Raw genomic sequence first — 23,597 nt, forward strand, 5'->3', positions numbered from 1 at the left:
CTACTAGAAAGTGGACCAGAAATGCAGGGGGCAACCAGGGGTGCATCCAAACCTGTGATGTGGGCTGAGCCCCAGGTCATGGGGGTGAGAACAGAGGCACAGCCAAGGAAGGTCAGCAGTGCAGTGAGGGGAGATGCCCACAGTCTAACTGTGGGGAAGCCTCTGCAGCCCCAGCCCTGCCTCTCCCTGCACAGGAACCACACTCACTTCCTCCACATTCTCAGCAGACTCTTTCCCAAGGGCGCCCACAGTTTCCTCCAGAGCTTCCTGGGATCATCAGACTCTTCTCCAGGCTCTGCCTCCCTGACTGGTGGGTTTGCTGTTTCCTGTGTTCAACTCCTGGCTGCATCATGGGGTCTTCTCCAACTGTGCCAAGCCTCACACAGCAGCACCCCGAGGACCACGAGGATGAAGCCAGACACACCCAAGCGGATGAGGTTCCCCACTGTGTAGTCTTGGGTGTTGGAGTCTAGACATGGAGGACAAACAGGTCACAGAGGTCACAGTAATGATAAATCACCCCAGGATCCCTGGCTGTCTGTCCAAGTCACCAGACTTGCATTGACTGGACTCGACCCTCTGCCTTGATCCCAATTACTGGGAATTAAACTGTGCCCACCATCCTGGGAGCCTGGCTCATTCTGTGATGGTCCCAGAGTGTTAGATGCTCCCAGGAATCAATCACACGTACGGTGTGAGAGAAGAGATGTGGGGATGCCTCAGTCCTCTCTTCTCTGATCTCCATTGAGTCCCTGTGACTACCCATGCCCATCACCTCCCTGAGGTGAGCATCTTTGGCCTCTTGTCTGCATGGAATTAGGATGCCAAGGTGATTTGGGGGGCCTTAGTTTTTTCTTCACGTCTGGAACATAAGGGAGGAAGGGTTGGGCCTACCTATTAGATCCTCCACTTCATATGCTTTGGGTCTCTGACTTAGGGTTATATATTTTCACATCACTTTTGTTTATTCTATCAATCCTTTCTTTAGAAAATAAATGGTGGCATATATCCAAGACACCGTGCAACCTTTCTGGGATCAAGGATTACCACACTTACCAGACTTAAGCATTTACTGAGTTTGTACCCTAGATAGTGTGACTGATAAGAAACAAGCAGAAAAGATTCCCAAGAGACTTCCATCAAAATGGAGGTGTAGGTGGAAACATTGTGCCTTCTCGCACAACCAAGTTTACAATCAACAAAGTTTTACCAACAAAAATGCAGCCAAATAACAGAAAATTGAACTATATGGAAGTCCGACAACAACGAACTGTTCAGCCAGGTAAGAGGGCTGGAGCTAGTGGCAGAGCCAGCAGTGGAGCAGGGTCAGGCAGAAAGGTCCCCGACCCAGGCATGCAGGCAGCTGTGGGGGATCCCAGGTGTGGGGTAGCAATGGCAACCCAGTGAGGGCGCAAGTCGATCAGGCTGACTGTGCTCACACATTCGCCTGCAGATAAACCAGGTAAAGGAGCGAGCAGTGAGAGAGACCGTGCATGCCCCAGCAGCAGGAAGCAGCAGAGGGGACCAATATTGCCCCTCTTTGACCCCACCCCCACATACAGTGTAACAACCCAGTGACTGAGTTGCCCCACCCTGATGAACATCTAAGGCTCCCCTCTTCATATGTAACAGGTGTGAACAGACCAAAACATGGCTCAAGAAGTACTTAAAGCCCCAGAACCAATAACTCTAAGTGACCAAGAAGTAGCTAACCTATCAGATGCACAGTTCAAAACACTGGTGATCAGGATGCTCACAGAACTGGTTGATTTTAGTCAGAAATTAGAGGAACATATGAAGGCTAAACTAATTGAAATGAATGAAATTGCACAGGAAACCAATAGTGATGGAAAGGAAACTGGGACTCAAATCAAGGGAGTGGACCAGAAGGAAGAAATAAATGACCAAACAGAAAACAATGAAGAAACAAGAATTCAAAAAAATGAGGAGAGGCTTAGGAACCTCCAGGATATGTTTAAACACTCCAACATCCAAATTATAGGGGTACCAGAAGGGGAAAAGGAACAGCCACCAGTGGAAAACTTATTTGAACAAATAATAAAAGAGAACTTCCCCAATCTGGCAAAGGCAATAGATTTCCAGGAATTCCAGGAAGCTCAGAGAGTCCCAAAGAAGATGGACCCAAGAAGGAGCACACCAAGGCACATCACAATTATATTAGCCAAGATTAAAATGAAGGAGAGAATCCTAGAAGCAGCAAGAGCTAAGGAGACAGTCACCTACAAAGGAGTTCCCATCAGACTGTCAGCAGATTTCTCATGAGATCTTACAGGCAAGAAGGGGCTGGAAAGAGGTATTCCAAGTCATGAAATCCAAAGACCTATATCCAAGATTGCTCTATCCAGCAAAGCTTTCATTTAGAATGGAAGGACAGATAAAGTGCTTCTCAGATAAGATCAAATTCAAGGAGTTCATCATCACCAAGCCCTTATTATATGAAATGGTAAAGAGACTTATCTAAGAAAAAGAAGATAAAAATATGAACAGTGAAAGGACAGGAAATTCAGTTATTAACAACCACACCTAAAACAAAAGCAATCTAAGAGGACAGCTAGATCAGGAGTGGAACCATGGAAATGGAGATCACATGGAAAGTTAGCAACAGGGGAGTGGGAGGAGGAGAAGGGAAAGAAGGTACAGAGAATAAGTATCATAGATGGTAGGAAGAAAGGAGATGGGGGGAGGGCAAGAATAGTATGGGAAATATAGAATCTGAAGAACTTTAGACAGGTGTTCATAAACTAAAGGGGGGGAAGGGTGGGGGAGGGGTGTGCAGGGTGGAGGGGAATGAAGGGGGAAATAGAATAACTGTAATGGCATAATCAATAAAATATATTAAAAAAATTTTTTTAAAGATTCATCACAGAACACAATGTTTAGATAAATATCTGGACAAAAATACAGATATGTAGTGATGTAAGACAGGCTCTGCTAAGTTGACAATGAAGTCAGGGAAATCCCTGGAAACTCTGAGAGGGGGAGGGGGCACTGGTGGGAGTTCTGATGGGAGGTGTTTTGGAGGATGACTGACTCAGCTGACCAGCTGGTGTCATGCAAACTGAGCAGAAGCCCAGCCATTCTCCCACACCCAGGTAATGACAGTGGTCCCCATGGAGACAGGACAAGCTCAGAGTGAGCTCCTGTTCCTTCTCCCACAGGAGTTCACTGGCATCAAAGTTTTAAACTGAGCCTTTTCAAATCCTGGAGTGGATTCTGCTTTGATAGATGGGAGAACTGAGTTCCAGATACAGGTAGGATTTTGTCACTGGGATTCATTTTGAGGGGGCTGAGCCAGATCCACTTCAGCTTAGACTTCAAGCAGACCGCCCACTCTCCCTGACCCATAAAAGAGGCCCCCCCTGACTCTCCCATGTGGGCCTGATTCCACAGGTACCAGGATGACTCAGGGGCTAAGAATCAGCAACAGGAATAAAGGCAGGTGTGAGGGCTGCTCTTTTCTTTCCTTCTGAGCTGGGCATCTTCCCCTTCATCATTTTCTCCTTGCTGATCACATGGGACCCAGTGACCTCACTGCCTATTGAGACATGAGGCCCCTTCCTTATGCCTCCATATTATCCCCAGGACTGTAGAAAACAAGACCTTCTGGAACTATTTGATGTGTTGAAGTATAAAGTGAGAAACAGCAGAAGCCTGGTGGAGTCTGTCTCCTCTGGGCTAAGGGGACTCTGCTACCCAACAGACATGAAGTTTGTCCCTGTGGAGGAGGGTCTGCAGACCCCAGCTGGTGCATGACACAGGAACAGGGGAGGCTGTTGGTGTGCCTGCCTCCTCATGTCTCCTGTAGTCCAGTAGATGTCCCCCAAATGTTGGCCCTTCACACACTTTAGTGTCTTCTGTCCACCTACCAGCACTGAATGGACCCTCAGGTGTGGTGAGGTATGGAGAGCATGGGGACTCCCCACTTTCTTTGTCTTTCTGGGATGGGATTCCCCCTATTGCTGACCTCACTGTTTTGCCCTCCTTCCCATCCCAGCCCAGACCTGTCCTGGGATGGAGTCTGCTCCCTCAGTGGATGTGGGATGGGGTTCCTCACCTGAGACCACGATCTCCAGGGGGTCACTGGGTTGTGACAGCTGGAAGGGGGAGGAGCTGAGTGAGCTGTAGCACCTGTAAGTCTCGTTGCGGCCCCGGGTCACAGGGCTGATGGTGAAGTTGGCCTGAGAGGGGGCAGCCATGTCCTGCAGACGAAGATGCTGGGGAGGGTCCAGGGACCCCTCCCTGTGCAGGTGGAAGGTGTCAGCTCTGACCTCAGATCGACACTGCAGGGTCACCTTAGCTCCCCAGGGCACTGAGGGTCCTGGCTGGGCTGAGAGGGAGGGTTTCCTGTAGTTTCCTGGAGAGAGGAAGGCTGTGATGTGCAGAGAATCACTTCTCCCTCCATGTCCTTGACCCTGAGCTGAGGGACCCTGTCCTTCCCCAGGGACACTCTCTGTGACTCCAGTCAGTTTCCCTCAGTCGTCTGGTGGGCAACTTTTATTTCTATGCCTGTTCCTTCCTCCCCTAAACCTCAGCCTCCCTCAGCCTCTCATCAAGGACCCAGACCTGGACTCCATCACCACCACTGTGACCCTGGGCCTGGCCCTGAGCAGACAGTCAGGATGGGGCAGGACAGGCTTCTCACCTGCTATCAGGATGTCCAGGGGTGCGCTGGGGGCCGACCACGCATAGGAGAGGTTGTGTCCACTGTAGCACCTGTACCGACCCCTGTGGGTGAGGTTTACAGGACCCAGGGGGAAGTCAGGGCTGTGCTGCCCATGGAGACGCTGAGGTTGTGTGGGCATCTCATCCTTGGTCAGAGCGAATTTGTCAAAGCCAGGCTTCAAGTGACACTGGAGGGTCAGGTTGTCTCCAGGCAGCAGCAGGGGGCCTGGCTGGGCTGAGAGGGAGGGCTCCCTGTACACACCTGGGGAGAAAGTCATTGTCACCCAGAGGACACACACCTCCCCCTGGGGCTGCAGGGAGAGCTCTATTTTGTCTTCCTTAAGTGTCCTACCTATTGTTCTGTCCCCAGTAAACCCCTGTCACTGACCCCAATATCCCCCAGGACTTTACTAGTCACAAGCTAAGATCATTTTGAGGCCCAGGAAAGAATTGAAGCCAAGTGTGGGCCACCTCACCTATGACCTCCAAGTGCAGACGGTCACTGGGCTGTGACCACACATTGGGGTCAGAGCTGTTGGAACCATAGCATCTGTAGGTCCCCCCATGGGAGGAGCTCACGGGGCCCACAGGGAAGACAGCCTGCCACCACCTCGTAGCATAGGACTTCCATTCCGATTTCCTTTGTCGAGGGGGCTCAGCTCCTCCCTCCTTTAGCAGGTGGAAAGTGTCCCATGTGGACTGTGAGCTGCACAAGAGGGACACTCTCCTTCCTGAGGCCACCATGGGGCTTGGGTGGGCTGAGAGGGAGGGTTTGCTGTGGTATCCTGAGGGAGAAAGAGGATCTGAGTTAGAGGGGACCATCACCACAACTTCCCTAGGTATGGGCTGTGAGGGATGAGGCCCCCCTAAAACCTCAATTTGTCCCCTTCATTCTCAAAGGAGGAACCCTCAGTGGGGAGTAGACCCAGGTTCCCCCTTACCTGTCAGCACCAGGAGCAGGGGCTCACTCCTCTCAGACACTGTGTCCTCAGTGGTATATTCACACTGGTACAGCCCTGCATTCTTTGAGCTCATGGACTGAATGAGGAACCCGGTCTTGTTGCTGGAGGCCTGTGGAATGCTCACAGCCAAGGGCTCAGAACTTCTCTCTTTAAACAGAATGTAGCCATCTGCCTCCAGAGATCCCTCACACCAGATGGTCACAGGGCTCCCCTGTCTGACCCCAGGGCCTGGGTCAGCCCAGATGGAGGGTTTGGGGGGAACTTCTGGAAAGGAATCAGACCTGCAGGGTCAGGAGGGGCCCTTGTTTCCTCAGTTTCCCCAGATGTCACTCCAAGCCCCTCCCACACTGGTCACCATCAGCCCAGACCCAGTGTGTGTTCCCCAGCTGTGCAGGGGCATCATTGTGCTGAAGCAAGAGGTCTGGGGGAGGACTCACCTGCCTGGACCTGGTGCCATGGGCCCCAACACACACCTGGAAGAGAGTCCCTGTGAGATTTTCCTTCACTCACACACAGAAGCTCCAGGCCTGGCCTGGGCCCCTGCTGAGCTGATATCTTGTCTTAGAATCTGTGCCTTCACTGAGCCTCCTGGGTCCTACATCTGGGAGTGCAGAGAACCCCATCCTCTGTTTTCCCCAGAACTCACCGAGACAGAGAAGAGCAATGAAGGTCAGGGTCATGAAGCTGTCTGCCAGGGTTCCCAGGGGTGCAGATGACATAAATTGTCCCTGAGTCCTGCAGGACAGATGGACACACATGGTGTATACCAAGGTCCTGGCTCTTTGTGACAAGTCACAGTTTCTTCCTCAGCTGCAACCTGCCCTCCCTGAGGGGTGGTGGAGGAGACAGCAGGTCCTGGCACCATGGAGACCAGATCTCAGTCTCTGCAGACCCCACATGCCCTGCACCCACCTCATGTGACACCCAGATCCGGAGGGTGACACCTAGCCTGGAACATGAGGGCAGAGGACGCCAGGCAGGACTCAGGAGCAGCCCAGTTCCTGTTGCATTTCTGATTCTGCCTGTTTTACAACCCTTGTAACCATGGGCAATTCACTTCCTTTTCCTGAGACAACGTAAAGGCAAAGTTTCTTCCGGCCTTTCTCCATCCCTCAAACTGGCCAATATTTCTTGAGCAGGTGCCCAGTCCAGGCATGAAGTTCATTGGGGAAGGTGACTGACTCCTCCCCTGGACACACCCAGTGCTGGTTAGTGACACCAGACAGTACAAATATGTAGGCAATGGATGATGTGGGTGTCGTGTTGGTAAGTTTCAGAGAAGGAGGAAATGGAGCACAGAGAGACTCCATATTGGTGGGCGCCATGGAGTGTGGGGACCTGCAGGTGAGAGAGGGTCCGGGACACACTAGGGGTCAGCAGAGGGGGGTCAGAGGATCCTTGATCAAGAAGAGGCTGATTATTGTCAGAGCTGTGAGTCATCAGGCTGTGCTGGGCCTTGGTCCCATGGGGCCCCTGCTCCCTGCAGGAACTCCTGGGTTTGATCTTTCAAGTAAAGGAGCACTTTTGAGTTAAGGAATGTGTGAGCAGGTTGCTGCTTTGAGAAGATGACATTCTGTAGGAATAGGCTGTAGGAGTGAGGACTGGATGATAAACTGTGATAAAACTTCAGCCCTTATCTAACACCGAGGTACTGAGCTGATTAATACTCTGTGTGGCCTATGAGAATTTTTGATGAAACCCAACACACATCCCAGAACACAAATATGATAGAATCTCCGTGACAAGAGGTGGGAACATTTCTTTCTCATTATCTTGGTCTAGGTGTGCAGCCAGAGAGTGTGCTCTGTTCTGATGGGCTCAGGGGGTTCCCATGACAAGCCCAGTGTGGCCATGACCCAGGTTTGTGAGTCTGGAGAGGAGACTTGGGCACCAGGAAGGGTCTGGTTGTTAGGGATCAGTTGTCTCTGCTTGGGATGGAGAGGTTAGCTCAGGCTCCTCTTCAACAACATGGAGCATCAGGTGTGCCCCCTTGAATGTGCTGGAGTGACGTACAGACCTGTGGAAAGACTTTGTGCAGGAAGGGTCTGTGACAGACAAGTTCAGGTTCATGGAAGTAAACCCCTCAGCTGGGAGTGAGGGTGCCCAGGAGGCCAGAGAGGAGGATGTTGGGGTCACACCCACATGATGTCCTTGGTCTTCACCTGAGTGTAACTGTGGAGGGGAACTGGGTCACAGAAAGAAGGTCTCAGGGTCAGAGCTGTGGGTGTGTTCATTGTGTTGGGTGAAAGAGAGGAAAAAGCTAAGGGTGTGTCTGATCTGTTTGAGTAGCCTGTCTCTAGACCACCCCAGTGATGGGCACAGGGGTGGGAAGAGGATTACAACATGGTCACCTGACCCACAGCAGGACCCACCTACCCTCCTGGCTGGGTATGTGGTTTGGTCTCTCCCTCTCACTTCTCCCTCTGACTTCCTCATGTCTGTGAGCAGGAGACCTTCTCTCCATCTGTCCCCTCCAGGCCCCTGAGCACATCTGCATCCTCACTGTTCTGCTCTGTGAGGGGTAACCAAGCATCTGACACTGGTCACTTGGTGACTGGTCACTGGACAAAGGCACCAGTTCCAGACAATTCACAGGTTTAATTAAAGGCATGGAGAAACATCTCTTGACCATCTACTCTGAGCCAGTCCCTTCCCCTCTTTCTTTCCCCTCACTGCAGACTAAGGTGGAAGCTCAGCTCTCATGGGTGTTGTGAGGATCAGCAGAGCCTGAGACATGAAGAGGCTCCATCTGTGTCAATCTTGGGCCTGATTTGGATAAGGGCATGAGAGAGTTGTGGGAGGAAGGGCTACCTGGAAGCCGCACATATATCCCCCAATCCCTCAGGGGGCATCATTAGCTACAGGGCATCCCTGGTGGAATGGCAGTTGAGCCCAGACTGAGGGGAGACAGGTAGGATGCTGCTCGTCCTGGATCCTGGGCTCACCACACTCAGGAGTGAGGGCGGGAATCCCACCAGGGGCTGAGCCTGAGCACTGGGCACTGAGGGCATCTCGGACCTGGTGGGAGTCCTACCTCCTATGAAACTGCCTGGGGATGTGGGGCAACTTCTAAGGTAAAAAGTGATCCACAGGGAACCATGGCCATTGACCTGCCTTTTTTTAATGAGGTAAAAATCACATAACGTAGATTTGAACCTTTGAATATATAGAATTCACTGGAAGGTAGTTAACACACAGATTGTCTCAACCAGGACTTTAATGTTGTTTTAATAAGGAATTTGTGTAACCCTGCCCCCAAATACCACAGAGCCTTCAGTCTCTCATTTCTCCTCCTCGTCAGCCCCTGACAAGCCCACCTGACTCCCATCTCTGTGGGTTTCCTCCTGCTGGACACTTCACACAAACACAGTCACAGGAAACATGATCTTTTCTGTGTGGCTTCTGTCACTTAGCTGCAGAATGTTGACGTTCATTCACTCTGTTGCTGGTGTTGGTACTTTGTCTTTATGGCTTAAAAAGCCCTCCTGGGTTATGAAGACACCACATTTGTTTATTTGAGTGGGATCCAGCATGAAGGGGTGTGTAGATGTGAACCCAAACCAGCCATGTGGGGCGGCCCCTCATGTCACAGGGGTGAGAAGAGGACAGTCAAGGGGAGTCAGTGAGGATGAGGAGGGACAGCCCCACAGTGGGATAGAGGAGGGGTCTCCACAGGAACACGGCTCATGTTTTTTGTCCCCAAACCTTGTCTGCCCCATCTGCTCCTCTGGACAAATCAGCAGACAATTTTCCCCACCTGTGTTCAGACTGTCCTTCACCTCCTCCTGGGTCATCAGGTGGGCTCCAGAGTTCCCTCTCTCTGAATGGTGCCCTGTCCCCTCTGTGTTCATGTCCTAGCTGCAGCCTGAGCCATTCTTTCACTGTCTCGAGCCTGAAGCACCATCACCCCGAGGACCACCAGGACCGATCCAGCCACACCCACGCAGATCAGGTTCTCCACTGTGTAGTCTTTGGGTTGGGAGGCTGCAAAATGTGGGGTCAGAGGTCAGCATGGTCAGGCAGCCCCAAATCTCCAGGACTCTGGTGTCCCCCCAGGCTCTCCCCTCCCCTTGATGTCAGTATCCCTGGGACATCCAACTCTAGCTCTGGCTCCCAGACACCATGACAAGAGCAAGCTGTGCCCAAGAACTCCAGAGTAGTGAAAAAAAAAAAGGGTCTCAGTTCAGGAACAATTTAGAGCTGTTTGTTCTGGCTTCCATCTGAGACTAAAGACCCCAGAAGCTTAGTTCCCTGGAGCTGAGAGATTTTCATGTTTTCCTCATGTGGGGGTCCCAGTCCATGGAGGAGGGGTGGTGTGGGGGGCTCCTGAGTGGCAGGCGCACAAAGGGGCGAAAGTCTGGGGCAGTGTCCTCTTCACCTGATCCCTCAAGGCCTCTGCTCTCTGGGGTCTGCTGTTTAATCATCACCTAGAAAATTTCCTCTATTCATTCTTTTTATTAATTTGTTCTTATATAAAAACAAAACTACCACAGGAGATATAATTACCAGATTAGATATTTGAGCATGTGAATGAACATTTGTAGATATATTGCAGACACATAAATTTAGTATCTATTTTAGAATAAATATTGGGTGGGACAAGAGCAGGTTTACTGTTGTGAATTCATGAAACACAGAGTTACTTACTGTGTTATAAGTATTAATTATTGTATTATTTTTTATACAAAGGACTTCAATCCTCACCCTGTCTGTATACATTTTATGGAGGGTATTGTAAAATGTCATATAAAGTGAATCTGTATGTATAGTTACAGACATATCCACTCTTACATAAATACTAACTTATATATCATCACCTGTATCTCCATATATTTGTGGGGCACCAATAAATATTGTTGTATGTGGGGACAAAGAAAGAGACTTGAAGTGAAGAGGTGATAAGGAGGCAGGTCCCCAGAAGGATCTATTCTGGTCTTTAATGGGGAATGAAGTCTCCTCTGTGGGTTGGAGGGAGGGGGCAGAGGAGAAAGTGGGCTGGGACTCAGGGCCTTGGCACAGGGGTCAGCAGTCAGGTGAGGTGCCAGAAGGGGCAGGCCTGTCACTTTCTCTCTCCCTTCAGACAAACCCTAGGAAGTCTGGTAGGATTTTATGGATAGACGGCTAATCATGTGATTTTTACCCCAAAACACAACCTCCACGCACTGCTTATCAACACTGTCAACCAAGGAAGCCCACAGCTGTGGTTTTCACACTTTCAGAAACAGAGAAGTTGCCCCAAGTTGTAGTACTTTGTGAGAACCAAAAGTGGGAAATTATGGGCATCTGCTTCCCCCATCTTGATATAGAAAACAAGATGTAAAAAAATTATTCACTGGTATTCTAATTCCAAAGATCTACACAAAAATTTCAAATATCAGCTCACACCATTCAGAAAATGCACATGGAAAAATAAATATTATTCATTTGCATTGATAGCCAAATGGTTGAAAGCAGGAAGCCTTTGGAATGTGTTTCATGTGGTTATGAATAGAGAGAAAAGATAATTTCTAGGAACTGTGTATCTGTCAGTATAAACAACAACAACAATAACACATTCCCAACAAAACATTCCCTCATTGAAACATAAAGGCTGATATTGCATTCCATAAAAAATGTAGACATCGTAACGAGTTCGCCTTGAAATAATTTGGGTTATGAGCGAAACTTTTTCAAAAATGAGGCTCTGAACTATTTTACTTGGTCATCTTATCATGTGGACTCTGGAGGGAGAAAAATAGGTATACAGTGTGCAATAAGTGATGTGACCTTTGAATTGTGGTTCTTAAAATTTTCTCAGTGTATCAGTGAGATCAATTAAAAAACAGTCCAAAGGGAGGAATTTTAGGAAGTTATACTGGTGTGGAAATAAATATGCCCAAACCAATAGCTTTTCTATGGGTACTTACTACTGTTTAGACTGTACAAAGGAATCAAGCCACTTACACAAATTACATTCTTAGATGTGTGATTCTGAAAGTCGTCTATACATTTTTTCAGTTTTACAAATATCTATCAAGGTGCTTCTGAAGTTCACTAAACCCTCATTTGAAATGTGTGTCATACAAAGACTTAATAGTAACAAGAAGTTATTTTCTGCAACAAGAGTCTGAATTTAGTCTTCCCTATGAAACTAGGAACAGCATTATAGACATTTAAACATTGACTTCATATACTGTAAATTAAACTGCGACTCCGTACACTGACACACTGCCCAAAAGTCCTCAGAAAGGAGCAGAAACAGACAAGGGCCCCAAGAACCACAGAGCAGACAGGGGAGCCCTGAGTGTGGGGAGGAGCCCCCAGCTCCCCCTGAGCCTGGCACAGCCCCTCCTCACTCTCTGGTGAGCACTGAGTGCTGGACGCTCCAGGTGAGCCCAGGGGCCTGCAGAGCTGGGCTCCCAGGGGAGGGGGGACCCCAGGTGCTCAGACTCTGAGATGAAGATGCAGGAGGTGAGCGGGGGGAGGGGATCTGTCCTCTCTGCTCAGTCTAATCACCATTCTCCTCACTTCTCATACACCTCACTCCTCTCTGCTGCTCTTTCTCTCTGATGAAATTCAGAACAGGGGCTCAGGGGTGGGAGGCCCAGTCTCCTTCCACCTCTCAGGGGCGGGATCCCCCTCTGTGGAGCCTCCTGCACTCCTCATTTATTTCTCTCCCCAAATCTCCTAGGGACAGGGCCCAGTGAGAGTACAGAGGACAGGGTCAGGGGTCTCACCTGACACCAGGAGCTCCAGGGGATCACTGGGCTGTGACAGCAGGTAGGGGCTGCTGTGGTTTGTGCTGTAGCACCTGTAGGTCCCCCCATGGGCCAAGGTCACAGGACCCATGGAGAACTCTGCCTGGTGCTGCTGAGCTTGGGACTGTGATCTGAGACGCAGTGGGGGACCGGCTTCTCCCTCCTTGGTCAAAAGGAAAGTGTCCCTCCAGCTCCATGACTGACACAGCAGGGTCACGTTCTCTCCTGAGGCCACCATGGGGCCAGGCTGCACCGAGAGGGAGGGTCTGTCAGGGAGCCATCCTAGAGAGAGGGGGCAGGTGAGGGGCTGCTGCCCACCATGTTCTGACCTGAGAGTCACCAGGCCCCTTTCTGAGGACCCTCCTCTCTGTCTGTCTCTGTTTTCTCTGTCTCCTCCTCCCCCTTCCATCTCCTGTCTCTCTCTGTCTCTTTCCCTGGGGACCCCACACCCCTTATTCTGGCCATTACCACCTGAGACCCCCAGCAGGGCCTGAGCAGACTCTGGGTCCCTGACTGAGCCCATAGGCTCTAGGATTGCCACCAGGTTGTCCAGGGGGTCACTGAGGGCGGCCACTTGGAGGAGAAGCTGGGTCCACCATAGCACCTGTACTGGCCCCCGTGGGAGCTGCTCACAGTGTCCAGGGGGAAGTTGGCCTGAGGCAGCCCAGCCTGGGGCTGCAGGACTGATCTGGGGAGGTCCTTCCTCTTCCTTGGACAGAGCAAATCTGTCACAGCCAATGTCAGAGAGACACTGGAAGGTCAGACTCTGTCCATAGGACACAATGGAGCCCTGCTGGGTCAGGAGGGAGGGATTCCCTGAGCCACCTGCAGGGACCAGATAGGAGTGACAGGGCTGCTCCTGCCATGAACCCTCCTGGCCTGGCCCCAGGTCACTCTCTCTCTGTGTCTCTGGTCCAGGAGCCCCCTGTGCTCCCCTCACTTCACCTCTCACATGGGGCTCCATCCTAATAAAAACCCCAGGAACCTGTCTAGTGCCTAAATTGTGGGTAGGTCCAGGATAAGACTTCTTTACCTGAGACCAGGAGCTCCAGGGAGTCACTGGGCTCTGACCACACATGGGGTGTCTTCTTGTAACAGCCACAGCACCTGAACCTCCATCTGTGGTTGGGGGTCACAGGGCCCACAGGAAACAGGGCCTGGACCTGCCCACTGGGGTGTCGCTTTGAGTCCAAGGTCCAGTATAGCCTGTCTTCTCCTTTCTTGGTCAAAATAAACCTGTCAAATTCTTCCCGAGAGTCACACTGGAGGGTCACATTCCCTCCTGAGGTCACAACAGGGCTGGGGAGGGCTGAGAGGCTGGGTTTGCTGTTGACTCCTAGGAAAGAAAGAGGCAGCATGTTAAATGGGGCTTACACCTCCCTCACATTACCCAGGGCTTGTCTGTGAGGGCTTGTCTGTGAGTGAGAGACCCCGTGAGAGCATCCTCTTCCTGAGGGGAAAGCCTGAGGCTGGTACCTCTGAGTGTCTTCTCACCTGTTACCACCAGGTCCAGTGGGTCGCTGCGCTCTGACCAGACACCTTGGCTCAGATAGGAGCAGTGATATCTCCCTGCAGTGCGCTCTGTCATCTGTGTGATGGAGAACTTGGCTTTGTTCCCAGGATCCAGTGGCTTCTGCCTATCCCAGGGCTTTGAGATCCCCTCTTTATACACATGGTACTCCTTAGCCTCCAGGGTCCCTTGACACCAAATGGTCACTGAGCTCCCCCAGAGGATCACGGATCCTGGCTCAGCCCAGAGGGTCGGTTTGTGGAGGGTCCCTGAAAGGAATGAAGGGCTGAGTCTGAACATTTTTTACCCCAGTGCCCATCTCTCAACCCCCAACATCTCAGATGTCCTTCATCTGCCATCCCAGAACTGCCATTCTTCATCCCCAACTTCCCAGGGGATGGCCTCCTGTCCCCAGTGGGGAATGACACTTGGGAGCCCTGGGGACAGACTCACCTGCCTGCACTGGAGTCCTCAGGCCCAGGCTCAGCCCTGCAAGAGAGTCCCTGTGAGAGATTTGCCTTGAGTCTTGAGCAGCACCCTCCACCCCAGGAGCCTCCTGAGCCCTGTGATCCTCACAGAGCACGGTGTCCCCTCCCCCCTCACATCTCACCAAGGCAGAGAAGGGCCATGAGGCTGAGGGTCATGGTGTCTTCTCTGTGAACCCAACTGTGCTGGAGGAAGAGACCTCAGTGTCCTAAAGTGGAAGATGCAGAATGTGGTCACTGGGAGGCTGACTGTCACTGTTACGGGGCTGTCACGTCAGCAGCCCTCAGGAAGAAGGACAGTTTCACCTCAGGAGTCCCACTCTCATTCTCATGAAGGACTATCCCACTCAGATCCTCCTGAGATGCCCCTCAGGAAAGCAGGCGAGGAATGCAGGTGTTGCAGAAATGCAGGTGATGCAGGAATGCAGGTGAGGTGACCCAGGTCACATATTTTCAGATCAGAGGCTCTCTCATGGGGTCCCCTTTCCCCTTAGTATGGCCACCAGCATCTCCTTGTGGGTTCTCTCCATGAACAGTGGTCACCCAGGCCCTGGAGATGCTTCAGGAGGACGAGGGTCCCTGTGGCTGCAGAGCTCAGCTCAGAAGAGACACTGTCCCCTCCTCACTGTGCAGTTCAGGAGAGTGTCACTGTGACAATGAGCACAAAGGACAGACACAGGGAAGTGAGGGAAAGACACACGCCCCCAGAGTGTGGTTTTCTTTCTGTCCCAGCCACCCTCACTGACTTCTCACATTTCTTAGCAACACCATCCACCCACCTTCCTGGGGACAAGCCTCTGAGTGATCCCGGGTCCCTCAGTGCCCTTCTTTCCTGGTTCAAGCCTCCTCCTTATGCTGTGGTCCTGCCTTCATGCATCACAGGACATTGATTTTGATAGTCCTGATTTCTACTTAAAGCAGATATTTACTTAAATACTCGTCATCCAATGTCCATGTGTCCTTGAGTGGTAATGTCCAGTCTCTTCCTCAGTCTCCTCATCTGCATCCTGTTGACACAAAGCCCAGTTCCCACAGTGGCTGTGGGTCAGTGGTGTTGGTTCATGGGAGGGAGGCTTCCATTTCCAGACCAGATGAAGACGTGAGTGGGCTGGGACATGAGAGGGTCAAGGTGTCCAAGGTCAAGGGCAGGATTGTTTCATCCACTCCAGACCTTGTCTGCTCTGAATATCAACCAAGTACAGCTACTCACAACAGCTCTAAAGTATGTAGGCACAGACACATGCAGGAAAGAGAAATGAAAGTTTCCCAACAGAGAGAGAACTACAGTGGAGAACAGAGACTGAAAGTGAGAGGTCTCCAGTGACCAGGACCATCCAAGGGTCATAGGAAGGGGCTTTCCACCTGAGTGGTCAGAGGAGGGCCCCAGGTCCTCAGAGGAAGAGGAGTCAGGGAGCAGGTGAAGGCTGGAAGTGTGGTCCCTGCCCCGTGTTTCTGTGCAGGGTCTGGGATGTCTCTCCGACTTGCCCAAGTTCATGGACAGCAGTGAGCAGTCTGCCCTGTGTGTCCTGAAACAGACCAGTGTGTCACCCATGGGTGTCTGTCCTGTGTGTCTGTGTGAGATTCCTATTGTACCAGCCCTACTGGGCAGAACGCTGAACAGGTACTCAGTCTGAGAGAGTAAATGGCATGGTTCAGAGGCAGCTGCCATAGCCCCTGGCCAGCCTGACTCCCAGAACAGTCCTGGAGAATCTGAGGGAGACCAAGTATGTGAGGGGAGAGACTCCTACAAGTGTGGACAGTGAAGACTTCCTGAGAGGGACAGACAGTGCTGTAGATGCCATCTACTGATACTGGGGACTGTCACACCCAATGAAAGAGAGTGAGAAGGAAAATATGAGAGCAATGGAAGATGATCACATGTAAATACCTAAAAAATACAGGGAGGACTCAAATTTTGAGTGAATAATATGAATTGTTTTATGGAGATGACTGTAATGAATTAGAAACCTTAGAGATGAGAAAGCCCAATAGACAGACACATGAAAATAGTTCCTCCAATGACGGCTGAGACAGAGCTGAAGGGCCATTTAGACAGTGGAGCACAATACAGAGGAAATTTCCAGAATGCAGAGTAGAGACACCAGAACTGGGGACTGAAGGTAATTGGGGACTAGAGTGAGGAGGGTGGACGTCATATCTCTGGTTTCAGAAAGAAAGAAGTGAGCATGGCATTTAGTAACAGCTCAAGAGATAAATAATCCCACATTTTACCAAGATGAAGAAAGACCAATCTAGTGTTAGGGAGCAGGTACATAAAAATGAAATCTGTATCTTGACTTTTTGTGCTTAATGAATACAATGAAGCTTAAATAAAAACACAAGGACATATCCTACTCCCAATTTTACACAACAGAAATGGTTAATTTTAGGGACTGGCTGGGTTGCTCAGTAGGTTAGAGCATCATCCCAATATCCAAGGTTGTGGGCTTGATCCCCAGTCAGGGCACACACACAATCAATGGATGCATCAGGAAGTGGGTCAACAATCAATGTTGCTCTCTCTCTCTCTCTCTGCCCCACCTCTCAAATCAATCAATATAAAAAATTTGAAATGGTTCATTTTATTTTAATGTGAATTTCAAATCAAAAAGAAAATGGTGTATGAGTCATAAAATGCCCTAAAATTACTTCCTAGAGGACATGCACATCACCATAGTGACAAGTTCCCTGGGACCAGACTTCCTCATAGCAAAGAGTGACACCAGAAGTGGGTGGATACGTGTAATGTATCCACCCAATTGGTGACTCTAACTTGCACTCCCACATTTATGCATTAGAATTCTGTCAGCTCACTGTTCTCCCCACAAGGGCTGGTAGGATTTTTCTCTTGGAACCTCATCTGGGTGCATTGGGACTTGCACTGGGTCTTGTACTTTTGTGGACACTCTGCCACAACACTGAATTAGAAATAATCCCTGCACATGAAAAGGCAGGCAACTGAGGTGCATCCTGGGGCTGTCAGACTGTTGTTACTGGTGTCCCACACTGGCTTGTACTGTCTGTGAAAGTCTGTTTGTGAGTCACTTCCCAGCTCTGCATCAGGACCTCACAGGGGCACCATGATGTTGACCACAAAGGGACCATAGATACCAGAAATGAGAAAATGCCAAGAACCAGTGTTATATTAAGAGGAATTCATTGGGATGACATGAGTAATAGAATCATATAGGTTTCAAGTGTGCGATTCTCTAATACATTATCTGTATACTGTCCTGTGGTTTTAACAATGGGTTTTCCCTGGCAGTGCATCCCAGGTGATCCCTTCAGATGAAAACGTCTTGATTTCCTCCAGGCTGGCATGGTTGTGTTGGTTGGAGCATCGTCCCATAACCAAAAGTTTCTGGTTTCCAATCCCCAGTCAGGGCACATACCTACATTGCAAGTTCAGTCCCCTGTCCAGACACATATGGGAGGCAACCAATCAGTGCTTGCTTCTCACATCAGTGTTTCTCTCTCTCTCTCTCTTCCATCTCTCCAAAAAAGCAATGTAAATATCCTCAAGTGTAGAGAGAAAAAAGTCTTGACTCCATGTGAGGAGGTTCCTGTGGAAAGTTCACAGGTGCCATCTGGGAACAGGTGAAGGCATCTGGGGTTCAGAGAGGGTGTCAGGGCATTATTTTAAATTTATCTCTTGTGAGCTGAATCTCTGTGATGCCAGCTCATTGATTTATTAAAATAGATTGCATGCTGTGACCTGAGTGGATGGGCACTTCATACAAACACCAAGGCAGGTGTAATTAGACATAAAGAAGGACAAGTTTTCTGAAAGTGTAGGGAGGTGTGGACATGACCATGCCATGTGGGTCAACCCTAATTTAACTGGAAGAGGAAAGGGGAAAGGGTAGGAAGAGGTCACATGACTCAACAGTGGTTGGGAGGAGATGGGTTGGATTTAATGGCAGAAGGGTCCAGACATGGTCCTGCATATGAGCAAGGAGTCCTCCACCTGCAGTGAGCTCCAGACATGTTATGCAGTGTGTCCCATATTATCTTCCAGAACCTTCTGGGCACAATCCAAGGCTCTCCCACTCTGAATGGTGCTCCTTTACTTCTGTGTTCAGGTCCTGGTGGCAGCCTGGGCCATTCTCTCGCTGTCTCGAGCCTGAGACAGCAGCACCCCGAGGACCAGCAGGACCAGCAGAGCCACGGCCATGCGGATGAGATTCCCCACTGTGTAGTCCTGGGGGTGGGAGTCTAGGAAATGTGGACAAAGACGTCACAGAGGTCATAGCAGACAAAGTTAGCTCTAGATCCCGGAAGCCCACTCAGCACACCAGTCTCCCCCTGACAGACAGGACCCACTGCACCAGCCCCACAACTGAGGACTCTCCTACTCACCACTCGAGTTACTGGAGCTGTTGTGGGATGGGCGGATGATGTCGGCTGCTCCTTGAAAAACATAAAAGAAGTGGGTGCATGAGGAGTTGATGCCACTCAAACCAACTGTCCTCAAAACTCTCCTGTTCCTCATGACATGACTATTTCCAGCCCCTTCTCAAATCCTCTCTCTGCAATGGGGGTCCTGTCTGCTGTTATGGGTCCTGCCAGTCCTCTGGGGACTTCTGAGTGTAGACTTTGGTCCTGAGACCCTTTGGGACATAGATTGTCTTTTTCTTGAGAATTCAGGTTTGCTGAGAAATGAGGTGTCTCATTACAAAACACAGGATGTCCTTGTAGTTTCTCTGCTCACAGTGGGAGACAGAACAATTAGAGCTCACTCTTCTGGAGATGAGACTGTATACCTGTTCAGCAGCTAAGGACTCAGAGTCCATGGGTTACTATCATTTATACATACACATGTATGAGATACTCAAAAAATTCTTGAGCTGTACATATAGACAATTTTATAAAAAAAACAACTTTAAAATGTATCTGAAGTCTAAAAGAAAACATGTAAAGCACATTTATTTTTTTTTAAAAAACCTTCTTTTCACTAAAATGTTACTTTTCTTTAAAAACATTTGTTTATTTATTTACTTATTTATTTCAAAATGGAAGGAGAGGGAGAGAAACATCATGTGTGCTTTCCTCTTGAGCGCCCCCTATTGGAGATCTGACCCACACCCCAGGTATGTGCCCTGACTGGGAATCAAACCAGCTACCATTTGATTTGCAAGCTGGCACTCAATCTACTGACACACAGCGGCCATGTGAAATGGTTACTTTTCATAATAAAGGGACAAATTTAACAGAATCACAGTCAAAATAGGAGTCTATTATCTTTTGAAAGTCACAAATGTTTATAACTTAAATTTATGTATGGAAGCATTGCTTTAAATTTCCCAGGGAACATGCTATAATAGAGAGGTGTGGACAGAAATATACACAGCAGACATGAATTTCATACCGAATCTGGGCAGGTACCCCCAGTCCCTCCTGAGCCATCCATTGTCCCCCACAGCCAACCTGAGTCTCAGGTGAGCGCTGAGTGCTAGGGGCCTCCGGGTGAGCCCAGGGGCCTGCAGAGTGATGCCCACAGGTAGGGGCCCTTCTCCCCATTGGAGAGTGTCAAGTGGGGACTCCACCATCATCCATAGCAGCCCTACCTTGGCCCAAGCCACCTCTTGTCCTGCTCTGAGAGGGTTCAGAGATGGCCATAAAGGGTGGCAGATCCCACTAAGGGTGTCTGGAAATGAAGGGCCAGGAAAGAGTCTGTCTGTTCTCTCTCCAACCCTCCTGGTCTCTCCTCCTAAATAGTCCAGCTATCTTCCCTGTATTAGAAGCCAGATCTGGACACCAAATTCTGCAAACTGGCACCAAGCAAACTACTCAAGGGCCTAGACTTTGGTGTAAGATCCCACAGATTATGTGTGGAAGCGGGAACAGTTGACACCCTCCATGAGAATATCCAAATCCTCCTAGTCTCCTTGATATTGATCTTTCTGCTTGCTAAGCTGGGCCTTGATGCTGGAGGCACCTACTCTCCCACAACCCATGTCCCCCTCAGCTGTTTCATCTGTACAAGATCCAAGTTGTGGGGACAAACAGGACCATCCAAGAGAGTGTGAGACCAGGAGCAGGTGTTAAAGCAGCCACTTGTCTGGTGCCCCAGGGAGTCAGAAATGCACAAGCCCCTGCAGGTTTTGTCAGGGAAGCGCCCCCCTCACTCAGGTGGTGAAAGATCCTCAGAGCTCACCTCCCTGGGCAGCTGAGTCCACACACACTCTGCCCTTTATCCTCGGGGTCCTATCTGTGGTGTTTACCTCTGGGGAGCAGCGCTGCTCTGGTTCTTAGATGGAGACACCTGAAGGCAGAGGGCTGGGACTCTGTCCTGTGACTCCAGTCCATTCTCACTTGTCTCTTGGTGTAACAATCCAGCAAGACATTCTCTCTCTCTTTCTCAGCCCTGTCTGAGCCTGGAGGGTGAGGATGTCCCAGGGGTGGGAGATGCCCACCTACTTCCAAGTCTCACTTGGAAGACCCTTCTCTGTGGAGCCACCTGACACTCCCATTATGCTTTAGACTTTCCTGAGGACAGGGACTGCATGTGACTTTGGAGCTCAGAGAGGACAGGGCAAGGGTCAGCTCACCCAAGACCAGGAGCTCTGGGGCCACATACTGGATGAAATCTTGACCCCAGGGGGCATGGGTGCCTCTGCCATTGGATCCCACCCATAGTCCATAAGCCCAGGTTGGGTAGCCAAAGGCGGGGGCTGCCTTCTGCCCACAGCTCTTCTGTGCACCTGGACCGCTAACACTGTCCTCTGCCATGACCACCTCATCTGTCACGTGCCTCCCTTACCCCTCCCTCCACAGGCCTCACTGGGCTGGGCTGAAGGGCAAACCATCAGAGACCCTGGAGCCCCTGGTTTCCCTGAAATCTCTCCCTGCTGACACCTAGAGCCCTGAAACTCTAGCCTGACCTTGAACATCTGAGGGGCATTAGATCCTCAGAGGGACTCAATCTCTATGGCTGGTCTGTCTCTCTGACCTACAAGGCCCTGTGCTACCCTCACCCCACCTCTCAGAAGTTCTCCCCTCCCAGCAAAGACCCCAATAACCTGTGTGGTACCTCATAACATGGATGGGACAAGAATGAGACTCACCTGACACCACGAGCGCTAGGGGGTCACTGGGTGGTGACCACACCTGGGGGATAAGCCTGTAGCAGCCATAGCATCTGAAAGTCCCACTCTGTCTGGGTATCAAGGGGCCCACAGGAAACAGGGCCTGGACCTGCCCACTGGGGTCTCGCTGTGAGTCCAAGGACCAGGAGAGCCTGTCTTCTCCTTCCTTAGTCAGGACAAACTTGACAAATCTCTTGTCTGAGTGACATCTGAGAGTAACATTCCCTCCTGATGTTATGACAGGGCTGGGCAGGGCTGAGAGGCTGGGTTTGCTGTAGTAGGAGAATCCTAGGAGAGAAGGAGACAGTGTGCTAAATGGGGCTCACACCTTCCTCAAGTCCCCCAGGGCTGAGCTGTGAGTGGGAGAGCCCCTGAGAGCATCCCTCTTCCTGAGGGCAGAGCCTGAGGCTGTGACCCCTGGGTGTCCTCTCACCTGTTGCCACCAGCTCCAGGGGGTCACTGCGCTCAGACCAAACACCTTGGCTAACATAGGAACACTGATATCTCCCTGCAGTGATCTCTGTTATCTCCATGATGGGGAACTTGGCCTTGTTCCCAGGATCCAATGGCTTCTGTCTGTCCCAGGACCCTCGGCTTCCCTCTTTATCCAGATGGAACTCCTGGGCCTTCAGGACCCCCTGACACCAAATAGTCACAGGGCTCCCCCAGGGGATCACAGGGCCTGGCTCAGCCCAGAGGGTGGGTTTGGGGAGGGTCCCTGGAAGGAATCAGAGGTTGGGTCACAAGACATTTCCACCCCCAGGCCCCAGATCTCAACCCCATGAACATCCCTGACATCCTTCATCTGTCAGACATATTTGTTCTTTTTTTCAACCTTCTTGGAAGTTGGTCCCTTGTCTCCAGTGAGGATAGAAACCTGGGACCCCTGAGGACTGACTCACCTGCATGCACTGGGGTCGTCACTCCCACGCTCAGCCCTGCAAGAGAGTCCCTGTGAGAGATTTGCACCTAGTCCTGAGCAGAACCCTCCTCCCCAGGAGCCTCCTGAGCCCCTGGGGTCCTGACAGAGCAGGGCTTCCCCTCCCCCTCACATCTCACCCAGACAGAACAGGGCCCTGAGGGTGGGGGGCATGGCGTCTCCTCTCTGGTCTGGCTGTGCAGAAGGAAGAGACCAAGGAGTCCTCAGTGTAGACAGACTCATAGGGTGTGGCCACTGGGAGGTTGGCCATCTCTGCCATGAGGTTGTGTCATCACCAGCTCCTCAGTAAGGGGAACAGTGTCTCCCCATGAGTCTGGCCCTTGTTCCCATGATGGAGGAAGAAATAGACCCTCAGCCTCCTGAGATGCCCCTTGCAAGTGAGGTGACCCAGAGCATGGCCTCCCAGTCCTCCTCCATGAGGTCCCCTTCCCCCTCAGCCCAACTATCAACCCCTCCCTGGGCGACCACTTTTCTCCCCATGGACAGTGGTCATCCAGGTCCTGGAGATGCTCCAGGAGGACGGGGGTTCTTGTGCCTGCAGAGCTCAGCTCAACAGAGACACTGTCCCCTCCTCACTGAGCAGAGCCCTCCTCCCCAGGAGCTTCCTGAGCCCTTGGGTCCTGACAGAGCAGGGCTTTCCCTCCCTCCTCACATCTCACCAAGGCAGAGCAGGGCCCTGAGTGTGGGGGGCATGGTGTCTTCTCTGTGGTTCTGGCTGTGCAGAAGGAAGAGACCACGGTGTCCTCAGAACAGGGAGACAGACTGGGTGTGGACAGTGGGAGGCTGGCCCTATTTGTCTCGGTGATGTCACATCAGCAGCCCCACAAGGAGAGGAACAGTGTCTTCCCAGAAGCCTGAGTGTTGTTTCCAGGATCAAGCAGGAAATTGATCTGCAGCCTCCTGAGATGCCCCTTGCAGGCGAGGTGACCCAGAGCATGTCCTTCCAGGTCAGAGCCTCCTCAACAGGGTCTCCTTTCCTCTCAGCCGGACCATTAGCACCTCCCTGTGGGTCCTCTCCATGCACAGTGGTCACCCAGTCCTTGGAGATTCTTCAGGAAGATGGGGGTACCTGTGTCTGAACAGCTCACATCAGCAGAGTCATGTTGTCCTTCTCACCGTGCAGTTCAGGCCGGTGTCACTGTGACAATGAGCACAAAGAACAGACACAGAAAAATTAGGGAAGGAAACACAA

The 23,597-nt window shown here is 50.9% G+C and overlaps 2 protein-coding genes across 7 annotated transcripts; both read right to left on the bottom strand.

Moving 5' to 3' along the window:
• Positions 1-210: 210 nt before the first annotated feature.
• LOC119057979 (leukocyte immunoglobulin-like receptor subfamily A member 5) lies at positions 211-14,988 on the bottom strand. Of its 6 annotated transcripts, XM_053656689.1 has the most exons (8): positions 6,558-6,645; positions 6,292-6,380; positions 6,083-6,118; positions 5,625-5,909; positions 5,160-5,468; positions 4,664-4,945; positions 4,076-4,390; positions 211-469 (listed from the first exon to the last, which is right to left on the bottom strand). In XM_053656689.1, the coding sequence occupies exons 1-8, from the start codon at positions 6,560-6,562 to the stop codon at positions 333-335; spliced, it is 1,458 nt and encodes a 485-aa protein (XP_053512664.1). In that variant the 5' UTR covers positions 6,563-6,645; the 3' UTR covers positions 211-332. The 6 variants fall into 6 exon arrangements, with proteins under 6 accessions (XP_053512664.1, XP_053512662.1, XP_053512663.1 ...); XM_053656687.1 differs by lacking the exon at positions 6,558-6,645 and having other exon boundaries at positions 6,292-6,510; XM_053656688.1 differs by lacking the exon at positions 6,558-6,645 and having other exon boundaries at positions 4,076-4,375; positions 6,292-6,509.
• Positions 14,989-17,012: 2,024 nt separating this feature from the next.
• LOC128626091 (leukocyte immunoglobulin-like receptor subfamily A member 5) lies at positions 17,013-23,528 on the bottom strand. Its single transcript, XM_053656703.1, has 6 exons — positions 23,065-23,528; positions 22,368-22,403; positions 21,899-22,183; positions 21,445-21,753; positions 18,737-18,787; positions 17,013-18,592 (listed from the first exon to the last, which is right to left on the bottom strand). The coding sequence occupies exons 1-6, from the start codon at positions 23,096-23,098 to the stop codon at positions 18,456-18,458; spliced, it is 852 nt and encodes a 283-aa protein (XP_053512678.1). The 5' UTR covers positions 23,099-23,528; the 3' UTR covers positions 17,013-18,455.
• Between the last annotated feature and the right edge of the window lie 69 nt (positions 23,529-23,597).

Source organism: Artibeus jamaicensis, unplaced genomic scaffold (genome assembly GCF_021234435.1).
Source record: "Artibeus jamaicensis isolate MK-2021 breed Jamaican fruit bat unplaced genomic scaffold, CSHL_Jam_final scaffold_2693, whole genome shotgun sequence".
NCBI classification, from domain to species: Eukaryota; Metazoa; Chordata; class Mammalia; order Chiroptera; family Phyllostomidae; genus Artibeus; species Artibeus jamaicensis.

What these genes read in the sequence shown, in the direction of transcription:
- LOC119057979 (XM_053656687.1), bottom strand. Translation starts at nt 6,403, where the DNA reads ATGTGTGTCCATCTGTCCTGCAGGACTCAGGGACAATTTATGTCATCT. An exon ending in CATTGCTCTTCTCTGTCTCG is followed by an intron (nt 6,119 to 6,291) that starts GTGAGTTCTGGG and finishes ACTCTCTTCCAG; the next exon opens with GTGTGTGTTGGGGCCCATGG. An exon ending in TCTGCACTTGGAGGTCATAG is followed by an intron (nt 4,946 to 5,159) that starts GTGAGGTGGCCC and finishes CTTTCTCCCCAG; the next exon opens with GTGTGTACAGGGAGCCCTCC.
- LOC128626091 (XM_053656703.1), bottom strand. Translation starts at nt 23,098, where the DNA reads ATGCCCCCCACACTCAGGGCCCTGCTCTGCCTTG. An exon ending in CAGGGCCCTGCTCTGCCTTG is followed by an intron (nt 22,404 to 23,064) that starts GTGAGATGTGAG and finishes ACTCTCTTGCAG; the next exon opens with GGCTGAGCGTGGGAGTGACG. An exon ending in CCTGGAGCTGGTGGCAACAG is followed by an intron (nt 21,754 to 21,898) that starts GTGAGAGGACAC and finishes CTTCTCTCCTAG; the next exon opens with GATTCTCCTACTACAGCAAA.